The sequence below is a fragment of the Capsella rubella genome, unplaced genomic scaffold, assembly GCF_000375325.1.
Source record: "Capsella rubella cultivar Monte Gargano unplaced genomic scaffold, Caprub1_0 scaffold_7, whole genome shotgun sequence".
In the NCBI taxonomy this organism is placed as follows: domain Eukaryota; kingdom Viridiplantae; phylum Streptophyta; class Magnoliopsida; order Brassicales; family Brassicaceae; genus Capsella; species Capsella rubella.
Window position 1 is genome coordinate 1,435,592 of NW_006238917.1, and position 24,198 is coordinate 1,459,789.

General features: G+C 35.0%; 3 protein-coding genes across 3 annotated transcripts; all 3 read left to right on the plus strand.

Moving 5' to 3' along the window:
• Positions 1 to 16: 16 nt before the first annotated feature.
• LOC17879420 (CDK5RAP1-like protein) lies at positions 17 to 2,766 on the plus strand. The gene is made up of 3 exons (XM_006283256.2): positions 17 to 466; positions 809 to 1,854; positions 2,131 to 2,766. The coding sequence occupies exons 1-3, from the start codon at positions 120 to 122 to the stop codon at positions 2,643 to 2,645; spliced, it is 1,908 nt and encodes a 635-aa protein (XP_006283318.1). The 5' UTR covers positions 17 to 119; the 3' UTR covers positions 2,646 to 2,766.
• A 2,600-nt stretch (positions 2,767 to 5,366) lies between these two features.
• LOC17877976 (3-epi-6-deoxocathasterone 23-monooxygenase) lies at positions 5,367 to 10,500 on the plus strand. Its single transcript, XM_006283454.2, has 9 exons — positions 5,367 to 5,753; positions 7,210 to 7,534; positions 7,691 to 7,840; positions 7,927 to 8,196; positions 8,747 to 8,836; positions 8,982 to 9,060; positions 9,239 to 9,345; positions 9,471 to 9,601; positions 10,001 to 10,500. Exons 1-9 carry the CDS (start codon positions 5,458 to 5,460, stop codon positions 10,116 to 10,118), a joined length of 1,566 nt encoding a protein of 521 aa, XP_006283516.2. The 5' UTR covers positions 5,367 to 5,457; the 3' UTR covers positions 10,119 to 10,500.
• Positions 10,501 to 19,212: 8,712 nt separating this feature from the next.
• LOC17879991 (beta-galactosidase 3) lies at positions 19,213 to 23,922 on the plus strand. Its single transcript, XM_006283039.2, has 18 exons — positions 19,213 to 19,612; positions 19,774 to 19,869; positions 19,953 to 20,065; positions 20,188 to 20,254; positions 20,418 to 20,510; positions 20,576 to 20,719; positions 20,845 to 20,933; positions 21,033 to 21,138; positions 21,253 to 21,340; positions 21,434 to 21,552; positions 21,657 to 21,821; positions 21,918 to 22,096; positions 22,195 to 22,304; positions 22,394 to 22,503; positions 22,586 to 22,696; positions 22,783 to 22,896; positions 22,981 to 23,520; positions 23,614 to 23,922. Exons 1-18 carry the CDS (start codon positions 19,427 to 19,429, stop codon positions 23,752 to 23,754), a joined length of 2,571 nt encoding a protein of 856 aa, XP_006283101.1. The 5' UTR covers positions 19,213 to 19,426; the 3' UTR covers positions 23,755 to 23,922.
• The last annotated feature ends 276 nt before the right edge of the window (positions 23,923 to 24,198 follow it).

Genomic DNA, 24,198 nt, shown 5'->3' on the forward strand with positions numbered 1-24,198 from the left:
TCTGGATAACGAAACGCTGCGTTTCAACGTGAGTAGATTGTAAGTAAAATCCCTAAGCCTGACTGAGTGAGAGCCTCCCGTTGTACTTCTGGTGGAGACTTTGGAGCTCCTCATCTCCAATGGCGTCTTCTTCTCTCTCGTCTCTCTCCTCCATTCTAAGCAACCCTCACGGGTGCTCTCTCTGTTTCAAAGCCTCTACACGACGCTGCTTCGCTCTTACATTCCTCTCCTCGAAACTAATCCATACTTGTTCTTCCTCTGCTGCTCTTCTCCCTCGTTGCCACAGCACGCATCGTTTCGCACAAAAGCCGATCAAGAGCAAGAATGGGTTTGCCTTAAACCTTTCTAGAAGCTTTTCTGTTTCTCAAATTGCTGGTTCTGGCAAGTTTGATGGTCCGAGCCTCCAACAGTTCGTCTCCAACGCTCAAGCACATGCTTCTCTTACCACTCCCGAAGCCGAATCTGAGTAAGTCTTCTATTAGTGATTTCAGGAGTTTCAATGATCTTAAAGTTTTGATTTTTAGCTCAATTTTGCATAACTACTCTTTGTTTTGCGACCTAATTGGTGTTGGCCATTGGTTTGAGACCCAAAATTTCGAAATTTAAGGAATGAAAGTGCCAATTTAAGAAGCAGCAACCATTTAAGTCAATCTGCTTACTCATCAATCCGTAGGTTGTGGAAGTTTGTCTTCGTCAATGTTCTAATTTTCGTGGCTAATCAGAGATTTTGACTTTATATCTTTCAAGTTGTGCAATTTACAAGTTATGCTAATACTATTCTTTTTGAATTCTTTCTTGCTCTTGGAAGCACATTCGATTCTGATGTTGCATCAAAAGGTCGGATTTATCATGAAACATATGGATGTCAGATGAACATAAACGACATGGAGATAGTCCTTGCGATCATGAAAAAGTCTGGTTATAAAGAAGTGGTGACTGAACCCGAGAGCGCGGAAGTCATTTTCATCAACACTTGTGCTATCAGAGAGAATGCTGAACAGAGAGTATGGCAAAGACTTAACTACTTCTGGTTCCTAAAACGCGAATGGAAATTCAATGTCGCTAAAGGAAGAGCACAGTCTCTGAAACCTCCTAAAGTTGTTGTTTTGGGATGTATGGCTGAAAGATTAAAGGACAAGATTCTGGATTCTGATAAAATGGTTGATGTGGTTTGCGGTCCTGATGCTTATAGAGATCTCCCGAGGCTATTGGAAGAAGTGGACTATGGACAGAAAGGAATCAACACTCTTCTTTCTTTAGAAGAGACTTACGCCGACATATCCCCAGTCCGAATCTCAGAAAATGCAATTACCGCTTTTGTTTCAGTTATGAGAGGCTGCAACAACATGTGTGCCTTCTGCATTGTTCCGTTTACAAGAGGCAGAGAGCGTTCACGTCCCGTGGAATCCATAGTCCGCGAGGTTAAGGAGTTGTGGGAATCTGGTGTGAAAGAAGTTACGCTTTTAGGGCAAAATGTGAACAGCTATAACGATGATTCGTCTGATCCTGAGTCAGGGGCTAAGTGGGAATACAGTGAAGGATTCTCGAGCAGGTGTAAAGTTAAAAACATGGGTTTGCGGTTTGCTGATCTCTTAGACAGACTCTCCGTGGAGTTTCCAGAGATGCGGTTTAGGTTTACTTCGCCTCATCCTAAAGATTACCCGGACGAATTGCTATATTTGATGAGAGACAGATATAATATCTGCAATCTCATTCATCTTCCTGCACAATCTGGTAATAGCAGAATACTTGAACAGATGCGTAGAGGTTACACCAGAGAAGCTTACTTGGAACTAGTTAAAAAGATTAGGAGTATTATACCAGATGTGGCTATAACCAGCGACTTTATCACCGGTACGCTTACTCAAAAACATTTCTTTAAACTGTTTCCATATTTTTCCTTGATATAGATGCCTTAAACTAGGATTGCCTTACCCTTGCGGTATTTTCATGATTTGTCTCTGAATTGTACAAGTTTATGAATAGAAAGAGATTCAAGCTAGGCAACCGAATGAAAATAGCCTAGCTTAAATCTATGTTTGACATGGTTTTTGGTTTCTGTTTGTAATCGGTTTTTCTTAGTCATGCACCTTGTCTGATGCAAAAGAGTCCAATTGTATGTGTTGGTAGGCTTCTGTGGAGAAACCGAAGAAGAGCATCAAGAAACCTTGAGCCTGGTGAGAGCAGTTGGATACGATATGGCGTATATGTTTGCATACAGCATGAGAGAAAAGACACACGCTCATCGGAATTACACAGACGATGTTCCAGAGGAAGTCAAGCAGAGACGTCTAACAGAACTAATAGAAGCATTCCGCGAAACCACAGGTCCGTGTTTCGACTCTCAAGTCGGATCAGTTCAGTTAGTTCTAGTCGAAGGACCAAATAAGAGAGCGCCTGAGACGGAACTAATCGGAAAAACAGACAAAGGACACCGAGTTTCGTTTGTCACAAAGCCTCTGTTTGATAAAGCAAGTCTTCACAATGATGGGCTGAAAAGAAATCCTGAAATAGGGGATTTCGTGGAAGTCCGGATTGAGAAGTCAACGAGGGCATCACTATACGGAGAAGCTCTCGCCATTAGTAAACTGTCCTTGTTTCACGATGTAGGTGTCGATGCTGTTGTTGCGTCTTGTGCAAGTTAAGTTAAAACTTTCGTTCTCTTTTGATTCGAACAGTATAGTTATGTTTTTCTTTCTTCTGTATACTTTGTTATACTTAACCAAATAAGTCTATTTACAGAGAAGAACATTTACTGTTTTTAGACTCGAAAGGAAAAACAGAGGGGAGACAGAGGTCATTAATGGAGATGGGAGTGATTTTGTTTTTCGAAATCACCAAATGGGTTGATTTGACAATGACAAGTCAATCTTTTTGTATGTCTACAGTGCTTCATGCCGATGGTAACAGCAATAATAATAAGTATATGGTCATAAACAATTTATTTAACACGAGAAAGATAGGTTCACAGCTCGAGACATTTTAAATTGTCTGTGGACTTGTGTAGTCCAGGCTACACAGCTATCAAGGACTTATTACTATGTTATTGAGCCTTGGTTGGAGCCTAATATATTTATTTACACACAGATGTTAGGCAGAAAGCTTTCTAATTAGTTTATTGTGGACCGACCTTTTTAATAACATTGTGTACCTCGGCTTTGTCATAGATTTGATTAATTAATTTGATTCTTGGATATTAAGTCTAAAGGGTTAAATGATGAAAACTCTCCGATCACATGTCGTAGTAATCACACAGCTCCCCAAATAATAAGATTGGTTTTGTAATATCTCATGTAATAAAGTTGGTTTTATAAAAATATTATATCTATGATTATACTTATAATAATAATTCAATGGCATAGGCAAAGAAAATGGTTTAATAGCACTGATTAGCATAATGTGTGTCTGTCATGCTTTTTATAATTATAATAAAGATCATGGATTAATCAGTGAAACTTGTGATCATCATTGTTCGCATTCTAAAAAAGCAAATCTCGAATTTTTATAGTATATGTTTTGTCAAAGCATTTGATATGAATCTTCATATTAACCTATATAGTATGACGTTTGTGTATACTTTTGTTTTAAATTATTATATACTTTGCTAATAAACAAACAATATGGTCCAGGGGAAGTAAGTGGATCTGATCATTGAATTCTAAACATGCATATTGATGAATGATGATGATAACCAACCATGATGATATAGCTTATAATAGTTAAACAGCGTTAACGTGGCTTGTTATTTGTAATGAAGATTCACCGTACGAAAAGAAGAGGCCAATAATAATGTATCAATTTATATATAACCGAGTTACAAGATACAAAACATTGATCCCATATATGACTCTGGTGTTTCGTACATTTTACATGTTGACTTAGAATGAAGAACGACTTAGTGAGTGTAGAACGATCATTTTCTATAAATGGAAAACAAAATAACGAATCGAAAACTAAATTAATTACTAATAAGAAATTATTTAATTAAAAAAAAAAAAAAGACAAAACGGCCAAAGCGTGGCGCAATAGCCGTTCCCTATTTTCTGTCCCCTCATTTATTTCTCCCATTTGTTTACCCAATGGAGTCTATTTTTTCTGGTTGCTCTCTTCCAAATTTATTAACGTCGACTTGGATTAATGGAGCTATAGTTTTTAAGACATTATTAGTAAATACACTATTAGATAGTAGTCTAGTCTATTTACTCACGGATCAAAAACTAATAATGATTAGTACTAGTGTATAAGAGCAATACTTAAATAATACATTCGATATTAGTTTTGAGGAGCCTTGTAGGAAAATGTTCACACACTGTATGTATCATCCTGTTCGAATTATAAGTGTGTTGTAACAGTACAATACCGATCTCAGAATGCAAGTTTTACAGATAAATGAGAGGAGTGAATGAAAGCAACATCTAACTTGGTTTATTATTAGGATTATTTCCTATTCGTGAGATATCCCTCACCTCACCAATATAAACATTAATATACTTAAACTAAAAAACCTTGTTACCAAATAATATAATAATTTTATTTCTATAAATTATTTTAGATTTTCATTCATAAATTTTAAATATATAAAATTTCATATTAAGTATTCATGATTTATAATTATATATAGAAATAAAAATCATGGAATCATAAATATTGATAATGTGAATTAATTTTAATAGCAATAACTAATAATACAATCTATAAGAATCTTGAGTAATGAAGTACAAATTAATTACAATGATACAGTCAATGAATACTAACCGTAAGAAACAAAATTAATTAAGTTGATTATATGTCTTTACTTAAAGAGATATTACAGAGAGGAAGTGAAAATTTAGCTTAACCTGATACATGCCCACTTCACCTTCTAATTAGCTTAATCTCCATTTAACAGTTAAATTACCGTATTATATATTTTTGCTTCCACATAAAATGAATATTGGACTATTGGTATTGCTATATGCCTATATGAAATTTCGTATTATAACAAATATATGTATAGCTAAATTCAGTTCGTTATTACTATTTCATGCAAATTCTTTAAATATGTGAACTAAGATCGAACTTTGACGAATAAAAATAGATATGTCAATATATCTGGTGTTGACATGTAATATTGATTGTAACTTCAAGATTAATAGAAAATCACTATTTTATTTAAGATGTTTTTTTTTTGGACATATATTTAAGATGTTTTAAACTTGAATATATCTATAGTAATATATATACATATATATGTATATCATTAATTCCTCTGTTTTGCCCCCATCCATTGAAAATGACATCACCAATAGCCTTTAGCTCTTCAAATATATTTATTCTCTCACTTTTCTCTTCCTGCATGGTTTTTAAGAATTGAGAAACCTTTCTTCTGTTGGAAACCTTCTCAAATACTCTCCTTTTTTTTTTTTTTTTTTCCAAATTTTGATATATCAAGAAACTGGTTTCGAGTTTAAGGTGTATATGTATCCTCCGCTAAGAACAGGACTTTTCCGGTCGCCGGAATATCTTTCTTGGCCTTCTGATTTAATGGATTATTGGGTTGCTGGTTTCTTGGTTTTGACGGCCGGAATACTTCTCCGTCCATGGCTCTGGTTTCGTCTTAGAAACTCGAAAAAGAAAGATGAAGAAGAAGAGAAGAAAAAGGGAAAGATTCCAAAGGGAAGCTTAGGCTGGCCGGTGATCGGAGAAACCCTAAACTTCATCGCCTGTGGTTATTCTTCTCGGCCGGTTACTTTCATGGACAAACGAAAATCTTTGTAAGTTTTTTTTTTCAATATGAAATTATTATTTTAACCACAAAATCAGAAAAATCGTTTTTCATCAAATCCTTTAATTGGTAGAGATAAGCTTTTTTCTTATATCTAATTTAATGACCAATTCTAACAATTTATCCATTAATTACATCTCCTTAATTTTAGTTAGGTTCGTCTTTTTGTTTGTTCCTTATAATTCAGTTGTCCTATTTCCACCAATTTTATTCGGTTCTCCATCTTTCTTAGTAACCCTAGGAGCAACTAACTTATTGTTTTCTTTATCTAAACATAGTTCACTAACAAAATAGTAAAATACCTAACACAGCTGAATAAAAACAAATAATAAACTACATCTGTAAAAATTGTAACCAACTGATCTATTTATATGTAAAGAAGAAAATACAGTGGTTACATTAGCTAGTAATGATGATGATTTAAAGAAAGATACAAATAACTCTACTGGGGATGCGAATAGTTAAAAACTAAAACTCTTGGACATAGCATAACTTCAAGTTTCTTAAAAAAAAAAAAAAAAAAAAGACTGGCAAAAACCAAGCTGTCTTCATGTTCTTGGCCGTATACAACAGCAATATAGTTTAAGCGTGTGTTTTGTTTTTCTTCTGTGTGGGATGATTGAGTTCACTACAGTTCATGTGTCATCTTTATCTCTTCTGTTTACTATATTATTTTCCTGTGTTTATTTATTATTTTAGTATACACTAAAACATCTTTTCATATGTTCCTCTGCTATCTATTCAATATTATTTCTTGTATACTCATTTTTTTTCAAAATGGGTCCTCTTAAATACCCACTGATTTATCTATTTACCTTATTGAGTTATTGTATATACTTTATCCTATATACAACACCTTCAGGTTTTATTTCCTTTCAACATATATAATTTTCTATTAATTGTGAATAATCAATTGATTCTTATCTTCTGTATGGCTCTAGTCCTAGATATACAAAAATACTAGCATATTAATGTAAACTGAGAAAGAAAGAGAGTAAAATATCATAACCTCTGGATTTTTCATTTTTTTATTGGTTATATATCCTCGGGATATTCGTGAGGAAGATATAAAAAGGCATCAAATAGATATGGACGAAATGATTCTTTTTGTGCCATACACCATTAGCCTACTTCTCCATAGACTTCACCTTTCCATTTAATTCACCATCTCATTTAGGCCATAGAGATATGTATCTAAAACAAGTTGTTCGTATACCGAACCCATCACTCCAAAAAAAAAACCTCACCACAAAAAACGTTAATTATACACGATCGAAATTTAGTTTATTAATACACTATTTTCAAGACCATTAACTAGAATGAATAATTTATGTAGCTATCACTCTAATTGGCGCAAAGTTATGTGATACCGCATTTGAATTTGGATGAGGTAGAGTTAGCTATATCTTTCTGACCGGGATCTGTTTTCTTGTTTACTGTTTCAGATACGGGAAGGTGTTCAAGACGAACATAATAGGGACACCAATCATAGTATCAACCGATACAGAGGTCAACAAAGTGGTGCTCCAAAACCACGGGAACATATTTGTCCCTGCGTACCCTAAATCAATCACCGAACTACTTGGAGAAAACTCTATTCTCAGCATCAATGGACCTCACCAAAAAAGACTTCACACGATCATTGGCGCCTTCCTCAGATCTCCTCACCTTAAAGACCGGATCACTCGAGACATCGAGGCCTCAGTTGGTCTCACTTTGGCTTCTTGGGCTCAACTTCCTCTGGTTCATGTTCAAGATGAAACCAAAAAGGTATTGTCTCTGAAAATATATTAGTAGCAAACTCACACATGTTGTACATACGTACAAACAACTTGGCCACACGTTATGTAGTAGTTGAATTAAGAATGTATACGTGTATAACACATTTTGATTCGTATAACGTTTTTTGTTTTGTTGTTTTTGTAGATGACGTTCGAGATATTGGTTAAAGTGCTGATGAGCATATCTCCTGGTGGAGATTTGGACATTCTCAAAGTTGAGTTCGAAGAATTCATCAAGGGTTTGATATGTATCCCCATCAAATTCCCTGGCACTAGACTCTTTAAGTCCTTAAAGGTAACAGTTTTCTTATATTACATGAGCATATATATCAATGTTAGTGTGTAAATTTCTAGCTAGGGTTTAATGTGTTAATCATGCAGGCGAAAGAGAGGTTAATAAAGATGGTTAAAAAGGTTGTGGAGGAGAGACAAGTGGCTGCGACGACAGCGTCTCCGGCGAACGACGTGGTGGATGTGCTTCTCAGAGACGTTAGTGACGGTGGTGATTCAGAGAAGCAATCTCAGCCGTCGGATTTCGTAAGCGGAAAGATCATAGAGATGATGATACCCGGAGAGGAAACAATGCCAATGGCGATGACCTTGGCTGTCAAATTCCTAAGTGACAATCCCGTCGCGCTAGCCAAACTCGTGGTACGTTTCCTTTTTCTGGTGTACAAATAAACAACCTTTACACAACAGCACACGTGTGTGTCTTAAACGCAAATCTGCCGACGTCTGTGGACCGTAAGATTAGATGTTTGTCTTTTTTGAGGAGATTTTGAACGGGTGAGATTTATATATAGAGTGGGATCAGTTTGACTTTTGTAACCGTGGTCGAGTCAAGGTCGCTGTCGAAAGTCTTTAGAGACGGGACACACGAGTACACAGACGCACACGTGTGGGAAGGGAAGAGACACGTGAGAGTATAGCAGCCGTAGGATTAAAGAAAAGCGGAGTGGACGGCTGTCAGTAGAGGACGATTTTGTATAATTAATAATTAACGCCCTTTGTCTGTCTGTACGAGCGACCACACCGCCTGTCAAAACAGCGTTTCCCGTCACAGAAACGCTTTGTTTTCAACGCCTTTATGTGTTTTCTTTCAATCAAAACGCATTTAAAATAATGCGTTCCAAACGCACTATACAGCTTTGTCCCCATCCTTTTAAATGACTTTGGATATAATATATTTTTTGAATTGTAGGAGGAGAATATGGAGATGAAGAGGCAGAAATTGGAGTCAGGCGAATTATATAATTGGACCGATTACATGTCTCTCTCTTTTACTCAAAATGTAAGTCTCTATTTGTTAAACTTTATTTTTTTTTACAAGAATTTACTAATCCTGGAAAATAATTAAGCTATCAAAATATGGTTTAGTTTTCTTGTTTCTTGATGAACAAAAGTAAAATTAATGGCGTTTTTCGAAATACAAATAGGTGATAAACGAAACGCTTAGAATGGCTAACATCATTAACGGAGTGTGGAGGAAGGCTCTTAAAGATGTAGAAATTAAAGGTATAGTAATCCTTTTTTTTTTAATCTATAACTAAGTTTATCTAAATTGTTAGATATCATTAGTCACTCGTATACTTTTTTTTTTTTTGGGTGAATTGTGATGAAAGGGTGTTTTAGAGAATAATTGAATTAGTTTTCATGCAAAATGAAAAATAAATAATGGTGGGTGAATGGGCAGGTTACTTAATACCAAAAGGATGGTGTGTATTGGCATCATTCATAGCGGTTCACATGGATGAAGACATTTATGAGAACCCCTATCAATTCGATCCGTGGAGATGGGACGTACGTTACCATTTCTTATTATCTTTCATACTCCTTATTGTCAGTATTCTTCTTCTTATAGTATACAGTCATGACGCAACAACTACTTTTACTTAAGCTTAATTTATCAATTGATTGTGTAACAGAGGATTAATGGATCAGCAAACAGCAGTAATTGCTTCACACCCTTTGGCGGTGGACAGAGGCTATGTCCTGGTTTAGAACTATCGAAGCTCGAAATTTCCATCTTTCTTCACCACCTCGTGACCCGGTACAGGTAAACCGATCATGACTTGAAAATGAATATATATTTTATTCTTCAACGAAGTATTACTTGTCTTACTCGGCATTGATATCCTTAGTTGGCCAGTAACGTATATCTAGGGATATTGTAATGGACTTGATAATTCAGTCCGGTCTGATCTTAACAGGCTGGTCTTAAATAGATTGGTCCAATTAAGCGTTTAGTTTTTTTTACTATGAAAAAAAAACAATGGTCTAGATTTTTTTTGAAGGTGTTTTTATTTCGTCCACAAGTCACACATGAGTCCATGACACAGAGTCACGTACTACCAAATTTTAATCTAAACATCTCTATGTATGTATGTTACCAATGTCAACTGCATTTGTCACATTTTGTGATTATATGGTACTAATATAAGTTATGTACATGTAGTTGGACGGCTGAGGAAGACGAGATCGTGTCATTTCCGACGGTGAAGATGAAGCGGAGGCTCCCCATCCGAGTGGCTATGGTTGATGGAGCCACTCCGATCTCAGTTGAAAATCATTAACATACCCCTCAAAAGAACAAAACTGTTTGTGCAAAAGGAAGCAGAGAGGTACTAGACATATATTTATCTTATTAAAATATAGCAGCAAAGAGAAGCAAACAAGACTGGTGGGTAAGATAGATAGAAAGAGCCATACGTACAGCTAGTGATGGCTCAGAGATGAGAGATTCTAATTGTATTTTTGCTAGTCATGTCAAAATTATAAGCGTTGGTTAGGTTGTCCCTTTCTCTTTTATTTATCGTACCAAACGCAAGTTGAGATATGATTCCAAATATATATGGATGATATTGATAGATGTGTACATGTTAATATAATACCTACGTGTCGTCTCTATCTATATTTTGTTTTATGCTCTGTAAATCTTAAGACAGATCGAACCTATATGTATCTAGAATATAGAGTGGGTTATTCAAATAAATCCACAAAAAAAAATCGAGTTGTAGTCTCGATCGATAATGTGGTGATTTCGAAACTGCTGTATACTTCGACCGACGAAGAGATATATATGTAATATGTGGGTGTTAAAAGAATATAATATGGTGTTTGGCTCTCTCACGAAGAGAATCATTTCCGATAAACTAGTGTATGGGGTTTGTAAAAAAAAAAAAAAAAAAAAAAAAAAAAAAGAATATAATATGGTGGGTGATAATGAGAGTATAGATTGAAATTTATGACGGCCATAGTAAGGACAATACCATGCACGAAAGACGAAACAGGTCCATGGGGAAAACACGTGCATGTTGTTTACGTCGACCCACCTTTATAAATTATTTCCATTATTATCAATTTTGTGGAGCCTTTGCCTTTCTATGTCATCTTCGACACCGCCGATTCTCATCATTATTTTTAATTTTTAGTTCTTTACTTTCAAATTGCAAATTGCAATGGTTTTTATTTGTATGCTTTTTGTTATGTTATTGTTCGAGAATATATATTTTATTGTTCCTTTTTTACGCTCAAGCAAATTAGTGATAAATAACTTTTCGTCGATGCATGGTGAAAAAAAGTTTAAAGGTATAACGGTTTCTATTGCCAAGTCGATTTACACTACTTATGAAATTGTTTTGGTTTTATCAAATTTGTTTACATTGAAAGTTTTTGTAGAAAGAGAAATCAGACTGATTATTTTTTAATTACAATATTGGAGACTGCATTATTTTTTTTATCATTATTACAATACTACTACCATCATTTATTTTCCAAAAAGGAAAAGAAATAAAGAACGGAATACTGATGAAGTGATAGAGTGAATAAGAATGAGCTCTGAATTTTTAATGGGCCAATATATTTGACCTTAAGCCCACTATCTTATTATATACGGCCCATGGATTTCCACGTTTATCTATAACCCAATAAAATTCCAAAACAAATGCCATATCTGTGACAGACAGAGACTCGCACCCGCAAAAATTAATCATCTGGGGTTGAAAACTTGAAATGATAAATTAAATATTACTGTATAAGGTTCGATTACGATATTAATATCTCGATCGTGGGCCTCGACCAAACGGGAAGCGAATGATTAACAATGAGAATGTTTAAGGTTGTAAATGATTAATATATATATTAAGCAAATTTCATTTCTTAAACTAAGTGATTATGGTGAACATTGATGTCTAAATCCACAACAGATAATAAAGATATGTTCGCAAGTATATATAATATAACTATATAAGGCTATTATTGCTACGTGCTAATTTATGTCTCTTTGTGTGATCAACTCGACCATCGGTCTCGAGGACTAATGTTCAACGGCATGGTTCGTCCGTATCATGTTTTTTTCTTCATGACCAAACAACAAAGGCTAGAGATAATGTTAAGTAATTCTGTAATGGCTTGCGATATTACATTAAATTATGTAAAATGTGTGCTTTAATAATGACACTCCTCTAAGGTCATAAACACAAATCTAGTTAATGACCGTTATTATATTCATTTCATCCAGGCCTTTGTCTAACAAAGATGAACCAATAATTTATTGATGTTATTATGGCATATCATTAACTGTGTTTTATTTTCGCTGAAAGAATGTACTGTGTGGAGCTAGCATTGATGCAGGCGTCACTATATGATTAATTTTAGTACTCTAACCTTTAATTAATAATTTATTTTTTATGCTCTCAACATTAAACAAGAAAAAAGAATCCTATATTTGAGGACTTATTGATGTGTGGCTCAATTAGGTTAATATCGTTTATGTAAGTATTCCTGCATCCCCAGATTTGAGAGGTACTGTCATGGCACCATCAACAATTAATGTAATGTTTTCATTGAAACAAGAATGACTCCTTTGGTGTGGGGATCTCTATACTATATATATGATTGACTCAACTCAAACATGTGAAGTACTTAGATGATGAATTCTTATTCATGAAGCAAGGTGTGGTGGTAACAATGTAAATCGATTTACAAGAAAATTAAAAATCTCCAATCAAGTATACATATCATCAGTTGCCTTATATTGCATGTACTAGCAAAGTGGTCCATAAAATATTGGTGTAATAGTATTAATAACGAACATCTAATATATTTAATGCAAGATCGATAAGATTTTTACTTCAGTCGACAGTTTCGTTATATAAAAAGTTTAGATTCAAATTTACCCCCAAAAAAGAAAAAAAAGTTTAGATGCAATCATCAACAACAACGAAAAACTAATCATATGATGAGATGATAAGCTCAACGGTAAGCTTATACACCCAAAAAGAAGTTAGATCCTTTGATAACGGAAATTAGAATTTGTGATTTTATGTTTCATATGATAAGCAATAATTATGTTTATAAATCATGAATATAAGTTGCTGTACTTCCATAATGTTGTAAAGGGTTGGATTTGTTTGTGTTAAAGACTTAAAAGTTTTTTTCTTTAATGAAAAAGTTGGGAAAAAAAAAGTATGTATGTCAACATAAAATTTGTTAAAGCATAAAAAAAAAAAAAAAAGTAAAGTAAAAAAAGAAAGTGACATGAAAAGGATCGCTACGAAGAGTCAAAGGGCGCGAAAGTTAACTAACAACTAACGTGGCGTCAAGTCGAGTCACAGGATCCGACCGAGATTACTTTTTTTTACTGAACGGTTATAACAAGTTACAGTTTACTAGGGTGTCAGTGAATCTAATCCTGATTACGTCCAGACGCGTGGGTGCGTGACCTTTAAGCTCTAGCTTTCAATAAAACATATGTAGAAAACATAGATCATGAAGTTTTGCTTAATAACATAGAACCTAACTCATGCAAATCTTGATTGTCATAACAACGGAGATATTTTTAAAAATGAATATTTAACAACGTGTAATTGATGTTTTCATATAATTTAAAATATAACATGAAAATTAGTAGAATTTTTCAAAATCTATTAAGAAAAAACCTATGCTTGGAGTCTATATGCAGAATATAGAAGTAGAGTTACAAATAGTATAGAACAGAACGAAAGATAACTTTATTTGTCTTGGGAAGAAGCGAAGAATCGAAACTCCGACAGACGTAATCGGACCAAAATCTTTTATGCCCATTGACCTATATCCTTATTCTAATAAGGGTTTGACCAAAGGAAAAAATAATTAATTTATTTAAAAAAATCAAAAATGGGTGTAAATACATACTCACCCTTACTAAAACCTAAAAATTACAGATCCAACCACATAAAATCCGAAAACCCATTTCACTTTTGGATAACTATCGGATCTTTCACCCTTTTGTCTTCCTCATCGGTTGAAAAATCAAAAAACTCTCAAATCCTAAGTGTTTGAAAAATCCAAAAATCACAAGCAGTTCGTCGAGTACAACTAAGGACAACTTGATTCTGGGTAAGTCAAAATCAATGATTCTTTGGGTATTTAATGTTAGATCCGCTTGGATGTTGTCGATTTAGGTGTTTTCGATTTGTTAATCTAATTTGGGGTTGTTGATTTTGTTTATTACTCAAGTATGTTGTTAATTTGCGGTTATTTATTTTGTGTGAATGATAAGAGAATGGTGCGTACAAAGAACACAAGCTTTAACAAAGAATCAGATCTAGTAGGTGAAATCGAAAAGGCAACAGATGCAATCGTAGAAGAAAATGGGACTCGTGGAGATGATTATGAAGAAACAGATTCAAAATCGAAATCAAATTCTGGGGATTCAACGATATGTACAACTTGGTATAACTAAATACGAGTTGTACTATTACAAAATACAAGATTTACAACAATACAATACAATCCAAATACACGAATTAACTTCAAATTGCCAACAAAGTTAAGCCAATAGGGAAAATTACAATCATATCGTACGATAAGAAAAAGTTATACATAGTTGTACAATTACGAAGAACAAGTTATACTTAGTTGTACCATTACGAAGAACAAGTTATACTTAGTTGTACTACGAAGAACAAGTTACACTTTATTGTACGATATTCCCAGCCCTATCACAAGAAGAGAACCACATAAATCCCACATAAGATTCCCGATGTTCCAGATTCGCAGCTCATTCTCATAAATAGCAAACCCAAAATAATAGACGAAATCGCACCAACCCAGAAAGAAAGAAGGAGAAGAAGTGAAGAGAGTAAAAGGACAGTAAATCCTAACTATCCCGATTCCTGATTCCCTCTTTCAATTTCAATTTGGAATTGAATTTTTTTAAATTCTTAAATGTAGGAAAAAAAAAAGGACCAAACAACAAACACGTGATCCACATTAGACACGTGTAGCCGCCCAAAAGACACATGTGTAGCCGCCAAAATGCACTAGTTGTACCAAAGTTACAAGTTGTACTCGTTTTGGCAAGTTGTACTTTTTTATTTTTTTGTTCTAATTAGTTATACAATGTTTAAAAGAAATATTTTTAGTTGTACACATGATTTTAATTAATTGAGGTACATATACCACATGTACATGCATAAATATTTTTGAAAACATTTGTTTCTTAGCTTTTCTAATTATATGTTATTTGCAATGAGAAAGTGATCCTTAATGTGTAAGGTATTTCTTGATAAACTTAAAATATGATGATATCTATAGTGAAATATAATAATAAAAATCATGATTCTTTATTTTATATATATATTGGATAACATGATGAAATTATAATTCAGTTCATATTTATATTTATTAAGTTTTCTATATTTAATTCCAATTCATGTTTATTAAAAATTCAAATAAATCCTGATTATTTGATTAATTAAAATAAATCCTTATTTTTGATTATTTAAATATTTTTTAAATATAAGAATATAGATTTTTATTTAAAAATATATATCAATTTAAATATCATTAAAACAAGTTGACTTAAGAAAGTTCAAAAATCAAATTCAAATTATTCAAGTTTTACCATAACAAAAACAAGTTGTACCTAATTTTTCAAATAGGATATTACATCAAAATACAATCAATCAACTTCGGGAACCCTGACTCTCTAACCAGCTTGCGATGGTAGATTTATTCTTCATGCGTCCATGTTCTCCACTGCACAATCTGTCTCCATTCTAAGAGATTGATGAATTTTATCTCTTGAATTCCATCTTGGTTCATCATTATAGTTATACCAAGTTGTGCCCGAATAGTTATACCAAGTTCTACCAGTTGTCCTACAACGCACTACTAAATTCAGAATACATTCATACGATTCAATTCGATTGAACTGTTACAATGCACACATTCTGAGAAATAGTCCACCCAATTCGACTCATATCCCTAATTGACAATGAGGATAAGAAAAATCGGATCAAATCCAAATCTACAATGTTAATAGTTCAATAGGAAACAAATACAATCCACAACATTATGATTTTTCATGCCAACGAGTTTTGAATTTAACAATGGATAAGAATTATCTCAGTTGTTGGGTTGCTTCTCGTGTTAATGAGAGAGACGATTGAGTTAAACGGAAGAGGAGCTCGATCGTGGTTGAAGATGAAGAAGAAATCGGACAAATCGTGGCTGGAGATGAAGAAGAGAGAAGATGGTGGTGGAGTGGGGTCCGCGTCCATTTTCTTTTTCCTTTTTTATTTAATTAAATCAATCAATAAGGAGGGACAAAATTTGTCTTTTATTTAGTCAATATAAGTCAAGGAGTACTTAGAACACACAAGGGTAGGCAAGTATATAAATTATGGTCAAAGGGCACAAGAGATTCAATTAGCCGAGAGGCGTGTGAGAATAGCCTTTTTTTCTTCGAATAAAATACTACTATATGCACAGCTCCCATATAAAAATGTAACCAAAACATTAAAAGATATAAATAGAATATGGAAATGAAACAACTCATCAGTGTAACGGAGTCCGATTAACAGAGTGTGGAATCTTGTGGCTCTCGAGAGTTCTACGCCAATGAGAATCGAACAGAACGGACGGAAGTGGGCGACGGCGTTGTGTTGTTAAAGAAAAGGACAAAACTCACACGAGACACGTGCACCGAAGCTTTTTCCCACGTGCCAAACTTTGTTCAGACTACAGAACCAAGATGGGTGGTGGTAACGATGGTAGGACCTTTTAGCACCAACCTCCAACACCTAGACGATTCGACATTTTGCGTCTACATGTAGTTTATTTCAATTATTCATAATATGAATATAGAGTCCTTTGTTTAGAATTAGCAAAAGTAAACTTTACAAAAGAGTGGTGGGATATTTGGTTTTGGTGATGTCAAAAGAAAAGAAAAGAAAAAAGAGAGAAAACTTGTTTACCAAAAACAGAGATAGAGATAGAAGACCACTAGCTCTCACCATTAGAAGGATTAGGAAAATGTTTCTTTCTCTCTTTTTTATATATATATGAATGGAAGGAAGCTGTTTTAAGGAAAAGGGTTAATGCATATGAATTCATCTGAGAGAACTTCTTTGCCTTTGAAAACAAGAGTAGAGTCGGTGAAACTTTGGAATATAGTTGGTGTTTTCTCTAACTAAAATTCAACCACCATTACCATATAATAAGACATGGTAATCTCAATCCACACGTAACTTGTAAGCTCTTCTTTTCCGATTTATTTCCGCACTTCACGCCGTCGAAGCCTTGTTAGTTAGGGTTTAACACAATTTTACAACCTCTCGTTTTCTTATACTACTAGTATTAAAACATCCCATGTGGACACCAAGACCTGGAAATCTTGACAATCACCTTTATTCGACGACTGTAACAACTAATTTTTTAATTAGTTAACTAGCTTTATAATGAGACCTTATTTTGACCACTTAATTAGGCCCACTAATTGATTCTTCGTACAACAAACTATTAATTAAAGTTCTCTTATATTGGTTTAGTGTCCCATCGTATGAATATCAAGCATGATATTTTTCGATGGAAAGATTTAGGGATACATGTCTTGTGTACATAATAATAAGTTAATAACCTTATATCCTAAAATATATACTTATAAATTTTTATGGTAAATTGGGAAAAAATATATTTAAAGTATATGATATATAGCCAAAATGCATTGATTTGACGTAATGAGAGTATATGAAACGAATAGAAACATTTTATTAGTTCAACAAACGAATTACAAGCTAGATAAAAATAAAAGAACACATTGGAAGTTTCCGACAATTAGAAAAGCTGATTGATACCGTGGAATCGCATCTGATTGCAAATCTGACCAGAACTCGAAAACTTATTATAAATCATGTTTTGGAATAATAAAAGGAGGATACATAGATAGCTTAAGTGAAAGTTGAATGTCGGACCGTACGTACCGGGAGAGTTCTAATAGACACTTCTCTTCGAGACTTCGACAATCCCAACTGTTCACAGTTATTACATGTAAAGTTCCATAAGTACCCCTAGTCAAGATGTGCAATCCCGAGTCAAACCCCATCAACGCAGACTACTGTCGGTGTCGGTGGGTGAGGTCCTAGCGTATAATGATTTAGGGCAAAACTGGGATTTCATATGATTTAGGGCAAAACTGGGATTTCATATTATCTGAACAAAATAGTGCATTCACATGTCTGTCTTGTGCGATTTTTTTTTATTTTTATTTTAAAGAAACTTCCAACAATTACTAAATGTCTCACTTACTGTCTTACTTACTGCTGTGCTAATCCCTTGATTAAGGAAGCATCTCTCCATAATTTTAAAAAGTCTCAAGTGGGCTGCTGAATTTTGAACTTTCATCAGATCCAAGAACCTTAGACTTAGAGATAGATATCTATCTGACCAATCTTCAGAGAAACTTACAAAACAAATTGTATAATATATATACAACATCATATAATCCAGCAAATCTAGAACGCACCTACCGGCTACCGCTGCTTAATTAAACCATTTGGAGTAGATCTTCGCGGTGTTGTTTTAATATGTGTTGTGTCATTGTGTACAATATAAGATTTAATGTAACTTCTTTTTGCTCTATTTATTATAGATGTGAACAGTGAAATCAATTAGTCTCACTGTACATAGTCGTTTACACACACAAATTTGGATACGATCAAACCGAAGAAAGACCACCAACCATATGAGATGATATGATATAAACTAGCTAGGACAAACAAAACAACAAAATAGAAATTTGGAATGATGTGTTGAAGAGGTGAATTTAATAGTATGGCAAAGCCTGTTACACATATCTAAATGACAGGTATACTGTGATTTTGGAAGTGGAAGACACATGTACGATGTCAATCTATTTCGACGACTATCCCAATTAAAACGACTCCTCTCAGGCTCTCACTAACAATATACTTCACGACGTACTCTATTTTTTAATTTTCTTTATCACTTTTAATTCACCAAATCACATTTCAACATCTCTACTAATCTCTTCTTTGTATATCAAACCCAAAACAATATTCACACGTATCTTTATATTAAGGTAGTGACGCACTAACTAAATCAATCAACCAAATTACAAAAAAAAAAAAAAAAAAGAAACTGAGAAATATATAAGCGTGATTAGCTGCTTTAATTCAATCAACGTGCTCTTTTTGCCTTTTTTTTTTGTCCTAAAATTATCATAATCAACTCACTTTTTCCTTTTCATCTTCCCGTTTTTCTTGTTTTATTTATTTTATTTCCGTTACAACATAGTAATAATAATACTAATGTAACTGCATAAGAAATTAAAAAAAAATAAACAATAAATAGAAAAGTGTAAAAATTGGTGGGAAAGCGTCGGTAGCTCACGGCCACGCAGTGATGATGCGAGTAGACACTTGTGAAGTGCAATAAAAACCCCTTCTTCTTCCTCTCTTTCTCCTTCGTCTTCTTCCTCCTCCCTCTCTCACTCTCTCTCTCCTTCGTACTAAACCTTTATTCACAGAGAGACCAACACAAAACCCAGAAGAAGAAGCTTGCTTGTACTCCTTCTTCTTCCTCTCTGTGAAGGTGAATGTGGGGAATGGGGAGTGGAGACTCATCTTCTCGACTGGTTCTCTGGCTATGCCTAGGGTTTTTGATTCTAGGCGTTGGATTTGTGCAATGTGGAGTTACTTATGACCGTAAAGCACTTCTCATCAATGGGCAGAGACGAATCCTCTTCTCTGGTTCCATACATTACCCTCGTAGCACACCTGATGTAAGATACAACTAAAGCCCTTTACTTTTTTCTTTTTTTTGGGGTTTATCAAAAAAACCCTAACTTTATTTCTTCTTTGCTCTGTTTTTGTCAAAAAAAGGTTTTGTTTTGTTTTGGGATTTTTTAATTGTTAACAGTTTTTAGTGTTGATGTTGTTTTAGATGTGGGAAAGTTTGATTCAGAAGGCAAAAGATGGAGGAGTTGATGTGATTGAGACTTACGTCTTCTGGAATCTCCATGAGCCTTCTCCTGGAAAAGTATACTTCTTCTCTTATTTCAATTATGTTCCTCGTTTCTTCATTATGTTCTTTAAAATTTGATGGTTCCTTTTTCCATTCAGTACGATTTTGAGGGGAGGAATGATTTGGTGAGATTCGTGAAGACGATACACAAAGCTGGTTTATATGCTCATCTTCGAATCGGACCTTATGTCTGCGCCGAGTGGAATTTCGGGTAAGTACCAAAGTTCCTTTCTTGCCTCTTCAAATTCAGACGCCTCTAGATTTGGCTACACATGTGTTTCTACAGTTTTTGCATCTGGTTACTAAAGTTTTTGTTTTTTTGGCAATGACCAGAGGATTCCCTGTTTGGCTTAAGTATGTTCCTGGAATCAGTTTCAGAACAGATAATGAGCCTTTCAAGGTCTGTTATTTTCCACTTTGAGTTTCCATTATCCAATTATTCATCTTAAAGCATTTACCTTTATTAAGAAAGAAGCTTGAAACTTGTGTTATTAATTTTTTTTGGGATAACTGTTTACAGAGAGCTATGAAAGGATTCACTGAGAGAATTGTTGAGTTTACAGAGAGCTATGAAAGGATTCACTGAGAGAATTGTTGAGCTGATGAAGAGTGAGAACTTGTTTGAGTCCCAGGGTGGTCCCATTATCCTGTCTCAGGTAAATTGTTTTACAGATTAATACTCTGAGTTAACAGAATGGTCTCATCTTTTACTTGACTGTAGATTGAGAATGAATATGGAAGACAAGGGCAGTTACTGGGCGCTGAAGGTCACAACTACATGACGTGGGCAGCTAAAATGGCTATAGCAACTGAGACTGGTGTCCCGTGGGTCATGTGCAAAGAAGATGATGCCCCTGACCCTGTGGTGAGTTTCTTGATTGCATTAGCGTTGTAATAAGTTAGTCAGTGTTGGTTCGTAAATTGGTCTGGAGCGGGTGAATGTCTTTGACTTTGAACAATGAACTCAAACTCCATTGGTTTTGGTGACAGATAAACACATGCAACGGTTTCTACTGTGATTCATTTGCTCCGAACAAGCCATACAAGCCTTTAATATGGACTGAGGCATGGAGCGGCTGGTACAGATTCTCATTTGATTTCACTTTATATTTGTACATGGGTTTGTCATCTGCAAATTGGTAACCTTTTTATCCTGTAAATTGGAAATGCATTATCAGGTTCACTGAGTTCGGTGGGCCAATGCACCATAGACCAGTTCAGGATCTGGCGTTTGCTGTTGCACGTTTCATACAAAAAGGAGGATCTTTTGTTAACTACTACATGGTATGTTCACTATATAGCAACTTGGTTAATTGTCTAACACCTTACATACTGTAAAATTTGGTTATAACTGAGCATTTAAAAATTAAAAGATCCATTGACTTTTCTTGATAACAGTACCATGGAGGAACTAACTTCGGAAGAACAGCAGGAGGTCCATTTGTCACCTCCAGCTATGATTATGATGCTCCGATTGATGAATATGGTAAGGGCAGGACAAAAGTTCCTCACATTAATTGGAATATAAGGTAACTTGATGCCTTATGAACTAATTGAGTGGTGGTTAAATGTTAATTAGGTTTGATCAGACAACCTAAATATGGTCATTTGAAGGAGCTCCACAGAGCTATTAAGATGTGTGAAAAAGCTCTGGTTTCAGCTGATCCTGTTGTTACATCATTAGGAAACAAGCAACAGGTAATAATATGCATTTATCATGATAGATTTGTTTTGGGTGAAGTTGTAGAAATCTTTTATAGCTTTTACTAATTCATGTCCTTCTTCTTACTTAATTTTCCCAGGCTCATGTATACTCTTCAGAATCAGGAGATTGTTCAGCTTTCCTTGCAAACTATGATACAGAGTCGGCAACAAGAGTATTGTTTAACAACGTTCATTATAACTTACCTCCTTGGTCGATCAGTATTCTTCCTGACTGTAGAAATGCAGTCTTCAATACTGCAAAGGTAGTATATGAATTGTCTGACCTTTTGAAATTGTGGTTCCTCAAATTGTGTTCGTGGTTTTTCTTAAACTTGTGGATTTCCCTTCTTGGATTTCAGGTTGGAGTTCAAACCTCACAGATGGAAATGTTGCCAACAAGCACAAAGGATTTCCAGTGGCAGAGTTATTTGGAAGATCTTTCTTCTCTAGATGACAGCTCTACCTTCACTACTAATGGACTCTTGGAGCAGATAAATGTCACACGTGACACAAGCGATTATCTTTGGTACATGACCAGGTAATAATAACATATGTTACTTCATTAGACATAAACTTTCGATGGCTTCAATGTGATTTCCGGCACCTGCTAACAAACATCTGAAAATTTGTATGCAGTGTTGATATTGGCGGAACTGAATCATTCTTGCATGGAGGAGAGCTGCCAACTCTCATTGTTCAATCTACAGGTCACGCCGTGCATATATTTGTCAACGGACAGCTTTCGGGTATGGTTCTTCGGATCTTCCAATAGTTTGACCCAATTAAATTTCCATAGAGAGTTTCTGATATGCAAACTATTATATATGAATTGCAGGTTCTGCCTTCGGAACAAGGCAAAACAGGAGATTCACTTATCAGGGAAAGATCAATCTGCATTCTGGAACCAACAGAATTGCGTTGCTGAGTGTTGCTGTTGGATTACCGGTTAGTATTCTTCTTTCCACCAGCTTTCTAAGTTGTTTTTCATTTTTCTCTTATTCTGATCCTCTTTTTTCCGTTTATGAAGAATGTGGGTGGACACTTTGAGTCATGGAATACTGGAATCTTAGGTCCAGTGGCATTGCGCGGATTGAGTCAAGGGAAAAGGGATTTGTCATGGCAAAAATGGACATACCAGGTGTTTTATCCGTCTTGTTTCCATAAGATTTCTGTCTCTTAGTTTCCATTTTTTCCACGTTAAGTTGTTTAATTTGTTTTAATCAGGTCGGGCTGAAAGGTGAAGCTATGAATCTTGCATTTCCAACCAACACTCCCTCTTTTGAGTGGATGGATGCGTCCTTGACTGTACAGAAGCCTCAACCTTTGACATGGCACAAGGTTAGTTTGAATCAAATGCAACTCAAGCTGTTATTATAAACTGGAATCTGAACTAATGGAATTGATTGTTGTTTTGTTTCACAGACTTATTTTGATGCACCTGAAGGAAACGAGCCGCTTGCTTTGGACATGGAAGGAATGGGAAAAGGTCAGATTTGGGTGAATGGTGAGAGCATTGGAAGATACTGGACAGCATTTGCGACTGGTGACTGTAGTCATTGTAGCTACACCGGAACATATAAACCAAACAAATGCCAAACTGGCTGTGGTCAACCTACACAAAGATGGTATCATGTGCCGAGATCATGGTTAAAGCCGAGCCAAAATCTGTTGGTTATATTTGAGGAGCTTGGTGGAAACCCTTCATCTGTCTCTTTGGTTAAAAGATCAGTTTCCGGAGTTTGTGCTGAAGTTTCTGAATATCACCCGAATATCAAGAACTGGCAAATCGAAAGCTATGGAAAAGGACAGACATTTCATAGACCCAAGGTTCATTTGAAATGTAGTCCAGGTCAAGCAATTGCATCTATCAAATTTGCAAGCTTCGGAACTCCTTTAGGAACCTGCGGGAGTTACCAACAAGGAGAGTGTCATGCCACTACCTCATACGCTATCTTAGCAAGGGTAAAAGCTTGAATTTTACACATAAACTTGCCACCAGACTCTTTTTTTGTTCTTGTTGTTGTATATAACCAAGGTGCGTTTTCTTATATGCAGAAGTGTGTAGGGAAAGCGAGATGTGCAGTGACGATATCCAACAGCAATTTCGGGAAAGACCCGTGTCCGAATGTGCTGAAACGGTTGACGGTTGAAGCAGTTTGTGCCCCAGAGACATCTGTAACTACTTGGAGACCTTAAAGACAGCCATTGAGCCATTTGACTACAAAATGTATAACCAAACAATACAGAGAGAGGAAGAAAGAAAAATGTAAGCTGTGATAAAATGTGTGTGTGTGTGTGTGTTAGCTTGTTTAAACAGAGACTTTGTTGTGGTTTAGAGTAGGTTCAGTTAGGTAAGAGAGAAGAGTCTGTAGAGTTCTGATGAGTCTCGGGCAATTCCGGGTCTTGTCAAAAACATTCTGGCCACCGGTAACCACCGACCATTTTAACCGGTTATGGAGACCGGGATTATTAGGTCTGAATGAAGTCATGTTAAGGTTTGGTTTTGATTTGTCTTTGTAATCAACAAAAGAAGGTTCAGGTTTAGGAGTAAGGAGATCCTATTGTGAACCTACTTCTTTCAAACGTCTTGTCGTTTCACTTTTCTAATTTACTTCTATTTTTTTTCTCAACGAAATTTCT